General features: G+C 42.9%; 2 protein-coding genes across 3 annotated transcripts; both read left to right on the top strand.

Moving 5' to 3' along the window:
* Positions 1 to 1,377: 1,377 nt before the first annotated feature.
* On the top strand, positions 1,378 to 7,034 carry slc25a25a (solute carrier family 25 member 25a). The gene is made up of 10 exons (XM_030723500.1): positions 1,378 to 1,539; positions 3,025 to 3,151; positions 3,276 to 3,363; positions 3,450 to 3,561; positions 4,692 to 4,850; positions 5,439 to 5,591; positions 5,687 to 5,794; positions 5,899 to 6,066; positions 6,203 to 6,353; positions 6,526 to 7,034. Exons 1-10 carry the CDS (start codon positions 1,378 to 1,380, stop codon positions 6,714 to 6,716), a joined length of 1,419 nt encoding a protein of 472 aa, XP_030579360.1. The 3' UTR covers positions 6,717 to 7,034.
* A 2,568-nt stretch (positions 7,035 to 9,602) lies between these two features.
* Positions 9,603 to 17,237, top strand: zdhhc12a (zDHHC palmitoyltransferase 12a). 2 transcript variants are annotated; one of them, XM_030723558.1, is made up of 5 exons: positions 9,603 to 9,942; positions 11,912 to 12,045; positions 12,304 to 12,393; positions 14,275 to 14,441; positions 16,463 to 17,237. In XM_030723558.1, exons 1-5 carry the CDS (start codon positions 9,846 to 9,848, stop codon positions 16,776 to 16,778), a joined length of 804 nt encoding a protein of 267 aa, XP_030579418.1. In that variant the 5' UTR covers positions 9,603 to 9,845; the 3' UTR covers positions 16,779 to 17,237. The 2 variants fall into 2 exon arrangements, with proteins under 2 accessions (XP_030579418.1, XP_030579417.1); XM_030723557.1 differs by having other exon boundaries at positions 14,272 to 14,441.
* The last annotated feature ends 931 nt before the right edge of the window (positions 17,238 to 18,168 follow it).

The raw sequence follows: 18,168 nt of genomic DNA, 5'->3' as shown, positions 1-18,168 counted from the left end.
ACATGAGGGACGGAAATAAAGAATAAGACTGAGGGGGTGAGCTGCAGAGACACTCAGGCTCTGCATTAAAGTAAAAGTTCCAGTATCAGTTAATGGAGTCAATATGCAGCGATGTCTAAACAGCTTTCTACTGTAGGAGTAGCTGGAGATAAAGCCAGTTTACTTTGTGTATGGAGTTTAAGCCAATCGTTTGAAGCCTATAGGACTCAGGCCTCCTGCAAAGGGTCATAAGATAACTCTGAGGGGTCATAAGACCATTGTTTATGGAGAAAAGAAGAAAAACAAAGCTCTGCCCGCCTCAGCGGAGCTTTAACTAGCTCATCAGCATCTGTGATAAGGAACAAAAACAACTGTTTTGTCAACTGTGGGAAAAGACTGAGAGCTTCATTTTATCAAACTCACTCTTCTTTGAAATCATACTGAACAACACACAGCCTGAGCCATTTTAAACATTTTTTATTCAAAGTTAACATATTTAAACAACTTTGTGTAAAATATTGTGATGTCATCATTTGAATAGCCTTGACTGTACGTGTATAATTTATTCAGTGTATAATAACATTAAATAAACATACTGTATAATACAATCAAACTATCTACCTTAAATTGTTTTATTTATCTCTTTATCACTGTATCACTGATTAAATTCAATTGAAATATTCTATACAAATAAAGAGTTAATTTTTTCTTATTGGTACAATACAACATTCTATATGTAGATTGTTTTTACTGTTGTTATTATTATTATTATATTTTCTTTGCATGGTCTAGCCCAGTGTTAAGCTTTTATTTTTATTGACTCTTTATACTGATGCTTCTTTTATTGATTTATTCAAATAAAATCAAATTATTATTAAATTTCTTTCTGGTTTTAGCGATGTATTATATTAAAATTAATTTAATAAATTGCTCATATTTTATTTTATTTTATTTTATTTTTTATTTTTATTTTTTTATTTTATTTTATTTTATTTTATTTTATGCAGCCTCTTGCACATGGGCGGTAAAGTAAACCCCGTGGCCGCCACATTTGAAAGGCAGCACAGGATTGGTTAATATTTCAAGTTGAGACAGAAACCACAGACGGGATTGGTCAATTTCCCTCAGCCTCTCACGCAAAAAGAAAGGCGGGACCGAGTCGAGCCCATCAATGGGCCGCCCCAGCTATTGGTCCGTAGTAAAATTACGTTATGTTCTGGTAGGGGAGGGACATAACAGCCAATTGCGTGCCTATTCCTGGAAGAGGCGTGGCCTTTTTAAGTTCTTTAGTAGCCGGTGCTTTCTTACCGGCATTCATTAATATCCCGAGCAGGGGAGACACTGCGGTGTGATATTTATTTATTTATTGTAGTTTTTCTGATTTATCCGCAGCTAAATATGCTCGGTCTGTGCCTTTACGTCCCCGTGTCTAACTCGGACCCGATCGAAGTGGAATATTTCGAGTCTAACGGACTTCCGTCGGAGCTGAAGTCTCTTTTTAACAAGCTCAGCGTGTTCCTGCCGTCCCAGGAGTTTTCAGCCTACCAACGATGGCGAGAGGTAGGAAAAAAAATGTCTCAAAGTTAACTAACACAGATAGAATAACCTACTTTTTAAGACTGATCAGTCTGAGCGTCATAAATCCTTTTTTCCGGCCACCGGAAAGATTAGCGCGCAGTAGTAGAAAGCCTCACGGCTAGGCCGCAAAAACGCCGGTTTTGAGAAAGTTTGCGAAGAGAAGATTCTGGGTTTTTTTCTTAATATATTTTCCTGTATTTTTACATAATATCTGAATTTAACCTAAGTGACCTTGAAAAGTAGCGAACACCTGTTAATTGAAGGTCGTTTCTCTAAACTTGAAAAGATTACCGGCGCCGGCTGGAGGAGGAAATTCCACCCTAAAAAGGAATTCCGACCATGCGCTTCCAGGGAGCGAGGGAAGCTGGAAGCCGGTTTCATACTCTATACGCAACTCGCTTGATTTGTATTCACACAAAGCATTGTTAGGGCTTAATTTGCACACCCGTGATTAAATAGCATAAAGCATAAATCGTATCCGTAGCTAGAAAGCGACTGTTTAAAAGACCTGAAGGAAATCAGGGAACCAGTCTAAAGAGGACGAGAGAGCTCATTAATTGTGCAACCTTGAAACTGAGGGCTTTTTTTGTGCAGACGGATTGCACAAAACTATGACTCATGGTGCCTCTGTAATCATAAGAATGCTCACACACCACTGACCTTTCTGTTTTTTTAATTTCATGCACTCGTGGCAATGTGACGGTGGTAACTGACAGCAAAAATAAATTGTTGGAAACAATAACGGGGTTAAAGACTGAGGCTTCTTAGGGTTTGCCCATAACTGTGTTCTAAACGTCATTTAATTGAGGTGATGCAAAGGCTGCAGCAGTTTCTGTCCTTGGCATTTCAGACTTTTATGAAGTGGTACAAAACGGCCCTGTTAGCAGCGTTGATGATGCACTCCTGCAGGGAGTTGAGTGCAAGCTGCAGATATCTGCAGATGGGGTATCAGTTTCAGTCATATGCCTGCAGGCGGTCTGGGCAGCAGGTCAGGCGGTATCAGTCAGTGAGAGCAGCATATTCCTGTCTTATTTTAGCTCCGCAGGATTCATCCTAGACATGGATTAACGCGGTTGGCTGGGTCAGCCTGCAGTTCACTGCAAAGGGTGTTACTAGCTAATACCCCTCAGGTCTAAGAGAAGCATGTCATTCAAGAAAGTCAAGAGGCTCACGGCCTGGGTCATGATGTGCCCTTTGGGTAATGAAACTCAAGCTGGGGGTGTCCTTAAAATCTGCAGTGAGGCTCCAGGATGGTTTATGGTTATTTGGCAGATATTAGGTACAGGGTACATTCTGAACCTGCTGTACTTGCTTCATAAGTCACTATTAAACTGTGTCAGGGGAGTTGGCTCAACCGCATACAAATGCAAAATTCCACCTCCATGAAGCTGACTCAGTGGATCGGCTTCTTTAAATGAGATGATTCAAATTCTTCTCTCTGACTCTGGTTTTATTTTGCCTTCACAGAAAATATTACAAAGGGAAGAAAACGGCTCGGACGGGCAGCTGGACTTCGAGGAGTTTGTTCACTATCTACAAGACTACGAGAAAGACCTGAAGCTCGTGGTGAAGAGTCTCGACAGGAAGAATGCAGGTATGTGGCGTCAGCTGGAAGGAGTATGCTTTTGTTTCACATGTGAAACTCCTCGTGTGGTTTCGTGTTTCACTCTGAGTGTGAAGGATTGTGTCTCACAGCCTGCCTTTGCTTCCTTTTAAAGGCCGCGTTGACCCCAAAGAGTTCATGCAGTCTCTCCGTGACCTCGGTGTGCATATTTCTCTGCAGCATGCAGAAAAAGTCCTTAAGAGGTAAAAATATTTAATATCTGTAATCTTTGGGATTTTAGATTTAAAAGGCTCAACATCTCACTGATTTTATTTATTTATTTTTAAAGCATGGATAAGAATGGGATGATAACCATCAGCAGTAAAGATTGGAGCAAATGTGCCGTGGTGGAGAAGACGGAGAGCATTCCTGAGATCATCCTGTACTGGAAACACTCCACGGTTAGTACTCTGCACTGAAACCACAAGTTTTGCCCAAAAAGGGAACAAATCTTCTGCTTTGACCATCACAGCCCAAACAGGGAGGAGCCAAACCATTAATGTGACTAAATTAACTTCATGAAAGAGAAGCAGGAGATTCTGCTGTTGTGTAACTCTTCAGATGTCCCATTTTCAGTCAGTCTTCGTGTGCAATAACTATATAGCCTAAACTGAAACATATCAAAGGTCAGAGAGCTGCGAGCTGTCTGGAATAAACGGGTCACTGAAGAGCAAATTCCCAGAAAAGCTATCGACACAAGACGTGCGTCAGTAATTAAGCTCTATTAGGCCATGAAAGGAACTAGGCGCTTTCCTGCAGGATTATGTTGGAGGGATTTGTCTCGCTGCTGTTATGTAAAGGAGAGCAGCAGCAGCAGTCAGAGCAGGTGCAGACTGGAGCTGTAATGTAGCACAGCTCCCGCAGGAGGACATTCTGATCTCGAGTGCTGTACAAGTAATTTCAGAGCTAATGAGACCAGCAGACTCTCCTGTGACTCACGCCAACCTTCCAAGCTGAGCACAAATGTGCTGCTGGATCCTTTGAGGGTGCAGAAAGTTAGGTCAGGTGTCAAACTGCACACTGGCTCTGCTGTAGACATTAAACTCAGGACCACAGAGTCTGTCAGAGCTGGAGGATAAGGGAAGAATGTTTGTTTAAAAAGGAAAAGTGCAGGTCTTAGACAGATCCCTGACCTATAACTTTATTCAGCATGTCTTCTTTGAAAACAACCCCTGCACTCTGACATTCAGTGTGACCTTTGGGGCGGGGGGGGTCTGATATGTATGTGCTCTGTCACACACGACTCCATCACGTGCCACATACGAGAGAAACGTTTACATGTGCCGAGTTTTCGCTGCATGTTGGGTTAATGATGGAAGCTCTAATCTACACCTGGAGACGAATGCATAAAACATTGAGGAGTGGAGAAACTGACCTCCACTCGGTCATGTCCGTATTCTCATGTTTAAAACGTGTAGGAACAGGGAGACGTTTCTGTGAGCTGCCAAACCAGGATGACCTCTCAGGTTTTCTTTGTTGCACTTCAGTAAATCTGCTGCTCATCTAACTGTTTTTTCCATCTTCTGGTCAGATATTCGATGTTGGGGAGAACCTCATGGTCCCTGATGACTTCACCATTGAGGAGAAGCAGACTGGGATGTGGTGGAGGCATCTGGTTGCAGGTGGAGGAGCGGGAGCTGTTTCGAGGACCTGCACCGCCCCCTTAGACCGACTCAAAGTCATGATGCAGGTAAGATGACCGAATCAGACTTCAAACATTTTACGCCGCTGAAGCTCATGTAGAGGAACTTGTAGAGCTTGTTGGTCTCAAGCTTTCAGGCAGCTTGAGTGTCCACTGAGGTATGAAATGCATCATGTTAAACATTAGCCGATTAGAACTGAGAATTGAGGCCATTATGTTTTGAAACTGCAGATGGTACAAAGGTAACGGGCGCTTGAGCAATTCCTAACGGCCGTAAGCAAGTTAACGTTTAATAGAAGGTATGTAAGAGTGAGGGGCTAAAGTCCAGGCTGTGACCAATCACGGCTCTCAAACGGCCATCACACCCTGGGCTTCATAGTACACGCCGTCATCTGAGGTCTGCCTCCCCGTATTCGAAATCTGTGTCATCGTTCCACGATGTGCGTCGGCTGCCAAGTGCACAGGAGACTTTGTCCTATCGATTAGATTTTATACGCTTGTTTCCCTGGTGGTTGGTTAAACAAAACTCACCCTGTTGGCTTAGATTCGGTGAAAACATGATGACCCACATGGCACCATGCCGAGGTCATCCAAAAATTTAAGATGTTTCATTTCTGAATCTTCTTCCTCCCTCAGGTTTATGGATCCCGAACCAACAACATGTGCATCATGAGCGGGCTCATGCAGATGATCAAAGAAGGTGGTACGAGGTCCTTGTGGCGAGGAAATGGAGTGAACGTCCTCAAAATCGCCCCCGAATCAGCCCTCAAGTTCATGGCTTACGAGCAGGTACGGCGGGTTTAACGAGGGATGAGTTTAACGAATTAAGCGCTGCGTTCTTGATGTCATTTGCTAATCTGTTCTTTCTCAACTGGCTTCTCCAGATCAAGCATTTAATTGGCAGCGATAAGGAGACTCTGAGCATCCTGGAGCGATTCGTTGCAGGGTCTTTGGCGGGAGTGATCGCCCAGAGCACAATCTACCCCATGGAGGTGATTATCTCTTTAATTAGATCCTTCCTGTGGAGTTATGACGCCTCTATCAGGACTGTACAGTCGAACAAATCTGACATTTATCTTTACTGAATCTGTTCCAGGTGCTTAAAACCCGTCTCGCCCTGAGACAGACCGGCCAGTACGCTGGTATTACAGACTGCGCCAAGAAGATCTTCAGGCGAGAAGGTCTGGGAGCGTTTTATAAAGGATACATCCCCAACATGCTGGGCATCGTCCCCTACGCAGGCATCGACCTCGCCGTGTACGAGGTGAGCTTGAAGCTTTAGTCTTGCACTCCTTTGTGAGCTTGGAATCAACCGTAGGTTTGGTTTGGATATTTTCAGAACTGCCTCAAAATAAAAATGCAGAGTGAGTCTAAACTGACCTTTTCCTCTCTCTCCATAGACGCTGAAAAACGCCTACCTCCAGCAGTACAGCACCCACGGCACAGACCCCGGTGTGTTCGTCCTGCTGGCCTGCGGCACCGTCTCCAGCACCTGCGGCCAGCTCGCCAGTTACCCCCTGGCTCTCATCCGAACCCGCATGCAGGCGCAAGGTGAGGGTTCCAGTCCTGAAATGCTTCTGAGCCTTCATCAGTGACAGTCTGACCTTCTCAGGCATTTAGAAACTGAAAAACTAAACTATCGATTTATTGCGAGGCACTTGGAGACATAATACTTTTAAATACTTGCAGTTGTAACCTTTGATATTTTTTTTAATCCTTTCAGCTGTGGTGGAGGGCGGCCAGCAGCATCAGGTGACCATGTCCGGCCTCTTCAGGCAGATCCTGCAGAACGAGGGGCCCACAGGGCTCTACAGAGGCCTGGCCCCCAACTTCCTCAAAGTCATCCCCGCTGTGAGCATCAGCTACGTGGTGTACGAGCACCTGAAGACACAGCTGGGAGTGACCTCGCGGTGAGACTCCCCTCCCCACTCTCCGAAGGCTCATGCTAAGAATCCCCCCAGGGGCCTTGGGGCCCCTCCGGAGGTTCATGGAGCCGTTTCATTCTGTGAATGTCAGCTGATGAAAGGACACAGCGATGTGGAGGATATGGACTCTGAGCTGTCGTTACTGCTGCTATTATGTTGGAAGAGGAACTGAATGGTGACTGTATGTGAAGTGGGGACCAAATATTTGTCCTTAAATCCTGGTTGATAAAGCATTAAAATGCACTGAAGGGAATTATGATATTCCAGATGGGTGGATTCTTTTGCACACTTAACTTCCCTCCACCCCTGAATGAATGAGTGACCGCAGTATTTATTTCCACCCAACCTATATTTATATTTTTATTTAGAGAAGAGACGAGGAATAATTAAGAGCCAAATGTGCAACTGTTAATCAGCCTTAATGTTGAACACTACAGATAGTTTGGTGAAAAGTCGGAAGCGAGGTTTAGGGAAAAATAACTGTACGAACACCTCAGATCGTTAATGTGTTTAGATTTTTGTTTTAAATGAATGTTATTTAATGTTCACCTCAGGTTTTAGGGCTTTGGGGGTTTTTTTTCTTCATTTCAAAGAACGTGTGTATTCTGAACATGAAGACAGGCAGCATAATGCACTTTAATCAATGCTAGAAAGCCTCTAAATGTCATGTCAATGCAGATTTGGTGTTTTAATGGACCATTTTTGATGCAAATAAATTGAAACTATCATAAACGCTCTTCGTTGGTTGTCTTTTGCACTGAAACTCACACACAGGAGCTCCAAAAGGCTGAAAGGCCCGAACGATAAACCAGTCTGCACTGAGGTTTGGTGCTCCCACATATTTGTTGGCAGGTCTTCCCCTGTGCCGGTCTGCTGACCACACGTGACCAAAACAGAAGTGGGGCTTTCTGAAGCTACGTGTGGCTGAGGTGACACATCTGTAATACTCAGATCATAATGCAATAACTGTGTTTTGTTTTGTTTTTTTTTTTTAATTGCACCCAAAATAGGAACTGAGTCTGTTCCACTTCTGTTGTATTTGGTGTTTAATGTGACATAACCCCTGCTGCACAAAGATATACAATGACTACAATCAGGAGTTACATTTACAGAGTGAAGTGACCCTGAAGAGAGTGTGTGTGTGTGTGTGTGTGTGTGTGCGCGCATGCGGGGCAGCCATGATCAGAGCAAATGGTCCAAAAAGTTACCTCCTACTTCCTTTTCCTAATTACCTTTCCTTGACCTCACAATTCAAGCTTAGGGTGTGGTTTATTAGGTTTTCTCAGGAATGTTTCTGGAAGTATTTGGAATCTCCTCCTCTCATAAACAGTTCAGTGCATCCTCAGCTAAAGTTGGTCCTGTAGGGAATTCAGCTGTGGCTGCAGGTACTTCCGGGTCACTTCAGCCTTGGGATCCTTCCTGAGGGATCCCATGTTACATTATTCCAGAAAAACTGTTCATGTTTTGGTGAAGCGCTTTGTAATTCATTTCTTTATTTTCAAAAATAGGCGTGTGGAACGTACAGAAACAAGACAATTACATATAGTGTTCATAATTCCATCGGTTTCAACCAGGTCTCCATCATCATTGGCTAAGATGCCCCAAACCGTGACAGAGCCTCCACCGTGTTTTACAGGCACCTGTAGACTCACTGTTGTACTGCTCCCCTGACCTCTCTGACAATGATTTCAATTTCAGTTTTCACATTTGGATCCATCACTCTTTCAGACCTGCTTCCACTGATTTTCAGTCCAGTTCTTGTGTAATTGGCATACCTTTCCTCCCCGTCTGTTTCCCACACAACACTGTTTCATCCCTTTAATGCTTGATTGAGTCACAGGTCAGTGTTTAAATGGTTCAGCAAAAAAAAAACATTCCTCTGAAAATGGTCAGATAGAAGGACTGGACTGAAAAAGCAGCCAATGTCCAAAGCAGCACTTTGAAAGACCTTCAGAAAGCTGGAGAACGACTGCTCGAGATGACTGACCCAGAGGTCTGGCTGCTTGGACGGAAGAAGTGAGGAGCGGGTCACGACTCTTGCTGTTTATGTACACATATCTTTATTTATCAGTCATCAGTGTTTTGTTTCTCTTGTTTCTGTCTTTGGAACTGAGCAGAGCGGCACACACGCCCACATGCTCACAATCACTGCAAAGTTTATACCAGTGTTTATGTTTTAAGTGTTCCCTTATGCATCCGGTCCCGTCCTGCATCCTATCTCATGTTTTAAAAATCAGAAAGTAAGAAAGATTGGAGTTGTGTAAAGCTTCATATGCTGTGGTTTACCTGTTTAATGGCGCACAGCAGGGGGGATTTGGGACTTAGGTAAGAGTTTCATTATGTAACTCAAACAAAAAAGTAACTCAAAGAAAAAAAAATGTTGCTCTAACCTCCTACTAAGTCTTATTTCTTTTTAAAGCGAGTGACTCATTAATCATGTGACACTAACGGTTCCTGACGTTTCCGATAATCAGCTGTTTCCCAGAAGCTTCGGGACGTTTCTAGAAGCTGCTCCTGGTTAAACTCTGCTCTGAGAAATAAATTACTCAGTACACGGTGTGAGTGAAATACCTGTGCGCTAGTGAAACAGACATTTTGGTCAATCTTTCTAACTAAAAAAAAAAAAAGTCTATTTACGTCACAGTTTAATACGGCGTTTTATTTCTACATCAATAAAAAAGGAATATTTAAAACCAGAAAGGATTTTTTTAAATAAAGCGTGCTGTTACGTCACAGTAGTTGACGCAACAGCATCTATTACAATTACCATTACAAAAAAATTTTTTTTTAATTTACAATTACCATTACACTTTTTTACGTATTGTTAGTCCGCGCGATTTGTCCCACGCAGGCTGCCGTAAGGAAACAAGGAAGTAGACAGATTGAACCTTGTCTATGGAGTGAGCAAAATGAAAGCAGAAGAAAGATGCATTTATTTATGTTTAATGCGTTTTTACTCCTGTAATCGACTCCAAATTATTTTCTAAATTCCCGAATTTGTTTTCTGGTTTATTTCAAAGCTTTTCGGTCTTTTTTTTTGTATATGTGTTTATTTTGGTAGAGCTAACCCTGTTAGCTGGTTGTATAGGGCTGACAGGTGACAGGTGCTGTGATTAAAATGGTGCAGAACGTGTTCCGGAGCGGCTTTCTGGTCCGGGTCGCACACACCCTGCTCACCTGGATCATAACCGTCATTCTGTTCCTGCACAACACCAGTAAGTCTCTCAGACTGGGACCAGTTAGCGGTGAGCTGCAGAGCTGGGACGGAGCTGGGAGGTGTTTGGGTAAAATTTGAGGGATTTTTAATTTACTTGTGTATTTTTTGGGCTTTGATATTTTATTTCACTGTCTTTTATGAGGGAAATGGTGTACGTTTTAACCATACTGCATTTATCTGTAGCTTTTTTTTCTTCCATTTAAAAACACAAAGATAAATAAACTAACAATTTTTTAAATAAAATAAACTATGATAAATACTCTGAGTTGACAGGAGAAATTTTAAAATGAAAAGCTGCAAATTGAAGAGATTTGATTCTTTAAAAACAATATTTTTTCCTCACCTTTTGTGACTTTAAACGTCTGACAGAATATTTATATTTACTTGTAAATTTACCACTTTAATTTGATGTTTTTTTTTAATGTATTACTTCATCTCAAACTCAAATATTGATATTTAAGTATTAATATTTATAGGTAATGTTATTTATAAATATTAGAATTAAATATTTGAAGACTGCCCCCTGCCCAAACTCTGTATTTTTATTTTAAATATTTAAATAATAAAGTATTAAATATCTGATCTATAGTGACATTAAAGTACAGTCATATGAGCCCATAAAACAAGATTCCTTTTAGTCTAATGTCATCCATTTTCGTGCACGATACGCTCCATGGCCAATGGAAATCACACAGAAACCGTTTGGTGAATTTTTCTGAAATTTGGCAGAAACATTTATTGGGGGGTCAGAGAGGAAAAGTTAAGCTTGGTGTTCTGCTTGAATATCTGGGGCCCCCACAGGGCCTCTCAAAATGGTCAAAATAGTGAATTTTCACACATTTTGCTTAATTGCAGAAACCCTGTCCTGCTCTGTTCTAGGTTAATGATCACTGGTAACAGAAATACCTTGAACATGGATGTAGTTTACTCTGAGCCCCCCCCCCCCCCCCCCCCCCCCCTAAAAAAAGGCAAAAATGACCCTTTGCATATTTTGCAATTTATTTCTTGAAAAATAGACTGTAAATTGTTCTGTAGTGATTATGGGATGTCGAGGGATTCAGTATTGACCCTTAGAGAAATTTTTGTCACATTGATACAGTTTTTAGCCCCCAGACAAAAATGTATTGTTTTGTATTACTTGTACATTTATTACAAGTAAACTGTGACCTTGTTTGAACTTTCTCATGAGTATTAATATATTCTGTAAGGAAATATTCACTGAGTTTGATTCTCTATAAGCCCCCCCGACCCCCCCATGACCCCCAAAATGGGGATAAAATCACTGATTGTAATTATTGTCACTTGCTTAAAAAAATCAGTGATCTTTTAATGCCCTGGTGATTATCGCTAATAGTAATAATAGCCCTGATATTAAAAACAGCTGTGCTGATCCTGTGATGCTCCAGGCTTTTATTCTACTGGAACCACGAATGTCTGCAGGACTTCAGGGTTTCTGTCAGTTATTTAAAAATAAAGCTAAAATGGAGGGAAAAAAGTATTTTTTCCATTTTTTTAAATCAACTTGTGACTCTGGAGTCTCAAAGAATAAGAAATTTTTTGTTAAAAATTTGTGAGTTTTTTTTTCTCGTACAGTTTCTACTTAAATCTTGGAGAATATTCTACTTTTTTCTAGTATATTTATTGTTTTTTTCCCCTCAGTTTTCTAACAAATATGAACAAATCTTATCTATGCTCCTCCAGCTCTGTATCCTTTTTATATATAACTCAGTTAAACAAAAATATGTAGAAATTCTGAAGTTCCTACAGTGGCCTTAGAAGAAGCTGTTAAAATAAGATTTTACTTAAAGTAAATGACCAAAGAGTATACCTAAATAAGTCCAATAATTTGCCTGGCTGCACTGTGTCTGTGTGTGTGTGTGTGTGTGTGTGTGTGTGTGTGTGTGTGTGTGTGTGTGTGTGTGTGTGTGTGTGTGTGTGTGTGTGTGTGTGTGTGTGTGTGTGTGTAGGTTTGCGGAGGTGTGAGGAGCAGGGAGAGCTGCTGCTGCCAGCTCTCTTCTTCCTGCTGGTCATTCTCTCGGTGCTGTTATATTTTGCCGTCTCGCTGATGGACCCCGGTTTTGTGCTCACCGACTCTGTTAAGGTGAGTTTAAATAAAAAAGCCTCAGATTACAGCGTAGATCCTTGAGCATTAAAACAGTTTGTGGAAGGTGGAGTTCATAAGTGGTGGTGACCAGTAGCTGCCTGCAGGTTAGAGGTGAAACCTTTCCTCTGCTGTGGGGACGTCAGCAGGTATCTTATCAGAAAACTGACTAAAGCCTGCACTAACTTGCTAAAAGGCCACAGCGTGTGTATTTGTGTGACACTTTGACCGACTGACCGATCAGTTTGTGTTACGCAGGGCGCTCAGGGTCCAAATGAAGAAATGGAGGCGATGATCCCTCAGTCATCAACCCCCCGTTTGCGGCGCTGTGGATACTGCCTGCTGCAGGTAAGCAGCTGCTGCCAGCTCATCAAGTTTGACACGAGCTCCTTTCTGACCCCCCTACTCAAACAGAACTTGAAGCTTTAAAGTGTGAAAATCTAATGGGTGATGTCACTGTGGCTACATCCATCTTTTATATGGCCTGTAGTTGGCACACCTGTCAATCAAAGCCTCTAATACCTCCAACTTTAAGTTAAAAGTGAACAAAAAACTGTCCACAGTTTTTCATACCAGGCTGTAAACATGTTTTTGTGTCTGCCAGTCAATATTCAGGGCCACAAACACACGTTTGTTTAAAGGCTTCTGATGCCTGCAACTTTTCCTTTATGTTGAGCTCAGCCAATCCCAATGCACTATCCTGCCAAAGGTATTCACTCACAATCCAGATCACTGAATCCAGGTGTTCCAGTCACTTCCAGTCACAGGTGTATAAACCAGCACCTAGGCATGCAGACTGCTTCTACCAACATCAGTGAAAGAATGGGTCGCTCTCAGGAGCTCAGTGAATCCCAGCGTGGTACCGTGATAGGATGATACCTGTGCAACAAGTCCAGTCACTGCTAAATATTCCACAGTCAGCTGTTAGTGGGATTATAACAAAGTGGAAGCGATTGGGAACAACAGCAGCTCAGCCATGAAGTGGTAGGCCACGTAAAATCACAGAGTGGGGTCAGAGGATGCTGAGGGTCATAGTGCACAGAGGTCACCAACTTTCTGCAGAGTCAATCACTACAGACCTCCAACCTTCATGTGACCTTCAGATCAGCTCAAGAACAGAGAGAGCTTCATGAATGGGTTTCCATGGCAGCTGCATCCAAGCCTTCCATCACCAAGCTCAATGCAGAGTGTTGATGCAGTGGTGTAAAGCGTTGATGCAGTGGTGTAAAGTGTTGATGCAGTGGTGTAAAGTGTTGATGCAGTGGTGTAAAGCACGCCGCCACTGGACTCTAGAGCAGTGGAGACGTGTTCTCTGGAGGGATGAATCACACTTCTCCATCTGCCAATCTGAGGGAGGAGTCTGAGTTTGGTGGTTGCCAGGGGAACGGTACCTGTCTGACTGCATTGTGTAGAGTTTGGTGGAGGGGGGGGGTTATGGTGTGGGGGTGTTTTTCAGGAGTTGGGATCGGCCCCTTAGTTCCAGTCAAAGGAACTCTGAATGCTTCAGCAGACCAAGACATTTGGGACAGTTTGATGCTCCCAACTCTGTGGGAACAGTTTGGGGATGGCCCCTTCCTGTTCCAACATGACTGCACACCAGTGCACAAAGCAGCTCCATAAAGACATGGATGAGCCAGTTTGGTGTGGAAGAACTTGACTGGCCTGCACAGAGTCCTGACCTCAGCCTGATAGAACACCTTTGGGATGGATTAGAGCGGAGACTGTGAGCCAGGCCTTCTCTCCAACATCAGTGTCTGACCTCACAGATGTGCTTCTGGAAGAATGGTCAGAAATTCCCATAAACACTCCTAAACCTGTGGAAAGACTTCCCAGAAGAGTTGAAGCTGTTATAGCTGCAAAGGGTGGGCCCACATAATAAACTGTATGGATTAAGGATGGATGTTACTCAGGTTCATGTGTGTGAAGGCAGATAAGTGAATACTGTTGGCAGTGTGGTGTAGCTAATGTTACCTTATCAGACACTTTCACAGTCTAACAAATGGGCTTGCAGGCCTGAGCTGGTGTCTGCGAGCCTGTTTGCTGATTTCATTTTAGAAATAGTTGCAGATTGATTTTTCTTTCAGTCAACTGATCTGTGCAGCTCTTGATTTAAGTTTCTCTGGCTCTTTTGATGGGATTAAACAAAGAATAAACTGTCTAAACTCCTGGAGAGTGGAACTTTTCCCAATAACAGCACCTTTATTTCTTTTCTCTTTGTGTGTCAAGCAGCAGCCAATGAGAGCGAAGCACTGCCAGACGTGTAAACGCTGCGTGCGTCGCTTCGACCACCACTGCCCGTGGATTGAGAACTGTGTGGGAGAGAGGAACCACCGCTGGTTCATAATCTACTTGCTGGTGCAGCTGCTCACCCTGCTCTGGGCTCTTCGTGTCGCTCTGTATGTCTGCTGAACGCCCCCACCCCGTCTCCAGCCTCTAAGATAAAAGTCCTTATCTGCTGGGAATATTTGTGCCCTCAGTTTGCCTTCCAGCAGTGACTCAGTGAAAACGTATCGTGTGCTCAGTGTACCCTGCTCTGCAGCTTTATCTTTAGACAGAATTAGGTAACTCATGACTCTAGGAGAATATCACTGAACTGACTGCTTAAATTGTGTAAGAATGATCTGTAACAGGTTGCTTAAGTACGCTTTGAAAGTTCAAGTCGTCCTCATTTTAAGGTTCGATTGTGCAACCTTGCATTTGAAGGCACCGCTGTGGAGCAGAGCTTTATGTGCACACGCAGAGGTCGAAATCATCTCTGTGGCAATAAACCTCACTGAGTACATCCGAAGATCATCAGCTGAGCCACAGGGACTCGTACACAGTACAACAAAAGAGAAAAACTGGGTATAATGTGGAGAAATCAAAGTTTTCAACAACATTTTCATGATATTTATTGAAATCAGTGTTGCCCTGGATATAGAAGGATGAATAATGCTTCTTAATATGGGAAAAAAAAACATGACAGCTTACAGTTTATAAATTTCTGAGTACAGGAAGTGTTGGCATGCAGACAGCTAGCAGCATGGCTGCTAAACAGCCATCATTCCCACCTACATAAAATCTGAAATCTGCCTGTAATTAGTTGAATTGGTGAGAAGGAAAAGGAGCTGAACATTGTTCTGTTTCTGATTGTGTGTTAAATTATTAGAGGGTTTAAAGTAACTGGTTACCCTGTCAAAAATGTAATATTTTTAAATAGTCTGTCAAAGTGAAGTAACATGTTACATTTACTCAGTGTTATAACAGATCAAACATCCGTGTTTATCCTCGGACCGACTGTGTATGCTCTCCCCATCCTCTGAAAAAGAAGCTGTTAGTGCTTACAGGCTCGCAGGCCTCCCATCATGGAGAATACATAGACTGTATATAAAAGTTGGAAGTGGCACTGTGACATCACTCGCTCTGCACTTTGAAGACTCGTCGTTAGCTTTTTTTTTGGTCACCACCATGTTGGTGACCACATCTGGACTAGAAGCAGTTGGCTTGCAGCTACAGCTCCCCATTGGCTGCCACGTTAAAATGTCCAACAGCAGAAATAAACAAAAAAATGGTTGCTGCCTTTGTGGATAATTCCCCCCTCTTTGGAACAGCAGAATGGGGAATGATGTTTGTTTTATCCATATGGATACTGAAGCGGGTCCACTTTGATTGACAGGTGTGTGTAGCAGTTAGCTCTCTGTTAGACCTCTGAACTGAACATTTTGACCTTGTTTCTGCTTTTGGAGCATTTAATCTAATCTAGTATTTTATTAGTCTGTTACTGAGCTCTAATTAGCAGGAGCACGTATGGCTGTGCAATGCAACAGTCAGCAAGTTGATCACTTGGCACTCAACCCTCTCGCCCAAATATGCTCACTTCAGCTTCAAAATATGGAGTCCAAAACCAACGGGTGACCTCACCGTGGCTACAGCAATCTTTTATGTGGTCTGTGGTTGCTGCACCTGTCAGTTAAAGTGGGTACGCCCCTCACTTTAAGCCTAAAGAAAGTCACAATGACTTTTATGAAAAGAAGTCAGTCCCTGTAGAGCGTAGAAGCCAGACTGTTTATTTAAACTGAAGCTGCCTCAAGTGGACATTAGAGGAACTGCAGTCTTTGGCACTTCAGCATTGCCTTCTGCACTGTATGATGAAAAATCAAGCAGTGTTTGAACATGCATGCACTTTATACCTGCTAGTCAATATTCAGGGCAAGAACACAGCTTGTTTTCTTATCAGCAGATCCTGTCAACAACCAAACTGATAATTTAATCTCGCTAAATTATGTTTAGTTTTCTTATCAGCAAATTATGGGCCAAAGCAGCGATGATTTAATCCAGCTGTCTTTCTTATCAGTAATTCCTGTTAAAGACCAAACAGATGGTGATTTAAATGGCGATCTGTTTGCTTTTATGAAATGTTTTTTTCTGTGTGTTTCAGGTCGGGCATTTCTCCCGCTGTTACGTGGGAGCTGTGGTTCAGGGTGAACGGCTTTCTGCTGGCAGCGCTGTGCGTAGTCGGGGTTTTCTCCGTGGTTGTGGTGGTGCTGCTGGGCTGTCACCTGTACCTGATCTCCATCAACTGCACCACCTGGGAGTTCATGTCCCGTCACAGGATTTCATACCTGAAGACCTGCAGAGACGAGGAGAACCCGTTCGACCGCGGCGTCCTCTGCAACCTGTGGGATTTCTTCTGCATCTGCAGGACGGTGATGTGGGAAAGGGTGTACCACAGAAACACCCAGAATCCAGTCTGACCCCACAGAGGCTGGAGTCAGGCCAACCACTGACTGGTTTTGTATTTTTACAAAGATGAAGACAGAGGAAGGAGGAAAAGTTTGTCTTTAATAGTTTTAGTCAGAAGGAAACTCTTCAGACTAAAGAGCAGACCCTCCCAGGATCAATTTCAACCACAGTTTCCTGTTCTTGGCTGCAAACTCTTGGACTTTAATCCAATTAATCCAAACCTCAGAGGTGTCTGTGTGCAGTGCTGCCTTAACAGTGCAGTATTCACTGTACCCGTATTTACAGTCAACGTTAAAACACATCAGTGCTGCCGTTCAGTGTTGGTGTTTTACAGTGTGATGCACAACACTTGACGTCACAGGTTTGCATGTGTGTGGGTTTGGGTTTGGGCGTGTTTTTCATATATTTATAAATAAAGACAAAAAGTTACTCAGATGCTTAAATCCGGTCTTTAAGTCTGACGTCATTTCCGGGTCCAAACGCTCCTAAATAAACAGCAATGGCAGAACCGACGACTGTTAAAGATGATTGTAACGTACCTTATCAACTGCAGCTATTTCCGCTTGTCTTTCTCATCGGTAAAATGACAGCTGAGTGTTTTTTTTTTTTTTTGAGTGGGATCGGTTAAAACAATCAGGTACACAGCATTGCGGCATATTGATCAGGTGACAGTTTGGACCTGGAAATGGAATTCTCCGTCATCACTTAACCGGATTGCTGCCATACTAGCAAAGAAACCACGATGTGACTAAATGACAGGAACCTGAAATCCTGCGTGCAGTTTTGATTCTTGATAGTTTCGTATTTCTGTATTTGGAAATTATTTATTTGGGCATTAATCATGTGTCGTACTGTATTTTTATTCTCGGACTCTAGGCTAGCTTTGCAGCCTCTTGGTTAGCCCCTCCCTCTTTAGGCCAGCTTTCTTCTGATTGGCTGTCTGTTGCAAACAGGAGGTTTGACCATCAGGTGGGCGGGGCTCCTGAGCTCAAAAAGCATAGACTGTGTAGAAAAGATGGATTCAGTCATTGGTTTGCAAAGTCTCGTTTTTAAAATCTCGAGCCAAGTGTTTTCACCGTCGCCGTGTTGAACCCAGACGTCAGGCACAGAGCAGACCAGGCCTGCATCATCAGCATGTGTTAGGGACGTCCTCTCTCTCTGACATCACACGAATCCAAGGAAACACTGTGTGAATCTGAGAGTTTAGAGCAGTGTGAAGTCTGAGCTTCTGACTCAAATCCGCATTAAGTATTTCCTGAATATGTAACTGAGCTCTCTTGACGTGAAGTTTGGTTGTTGAATAAAAGACAAAAACGCTACATGTGATTGAAACACTCAGGTTTGGTCACTGCTCTCTTCTCTGTAACTGGTGAGAGCGGTGACCGCATGTTACTTACACTA

This window comes from Archocentrus centrarchus, unplaced genomic scaffold (genome assembly GCF_007364275.1).
Source record: "Archocentrus centrarchus isolate MPI-CPG fArcCen1 unplaced genomic scaffold, fArcCen1 scaffold_26_ctg1, whole genome shotgun sequence".
Lineage (NCBI taxonomy): Eukaryota > Metazoa > Chordata > Actinopteri > Cichliformes > Cichlidae > Archocentrus > Archocentrus centrarchus.
This window is presented reverse-complemented; position numbering and strand designations above follow the sequence as displayed.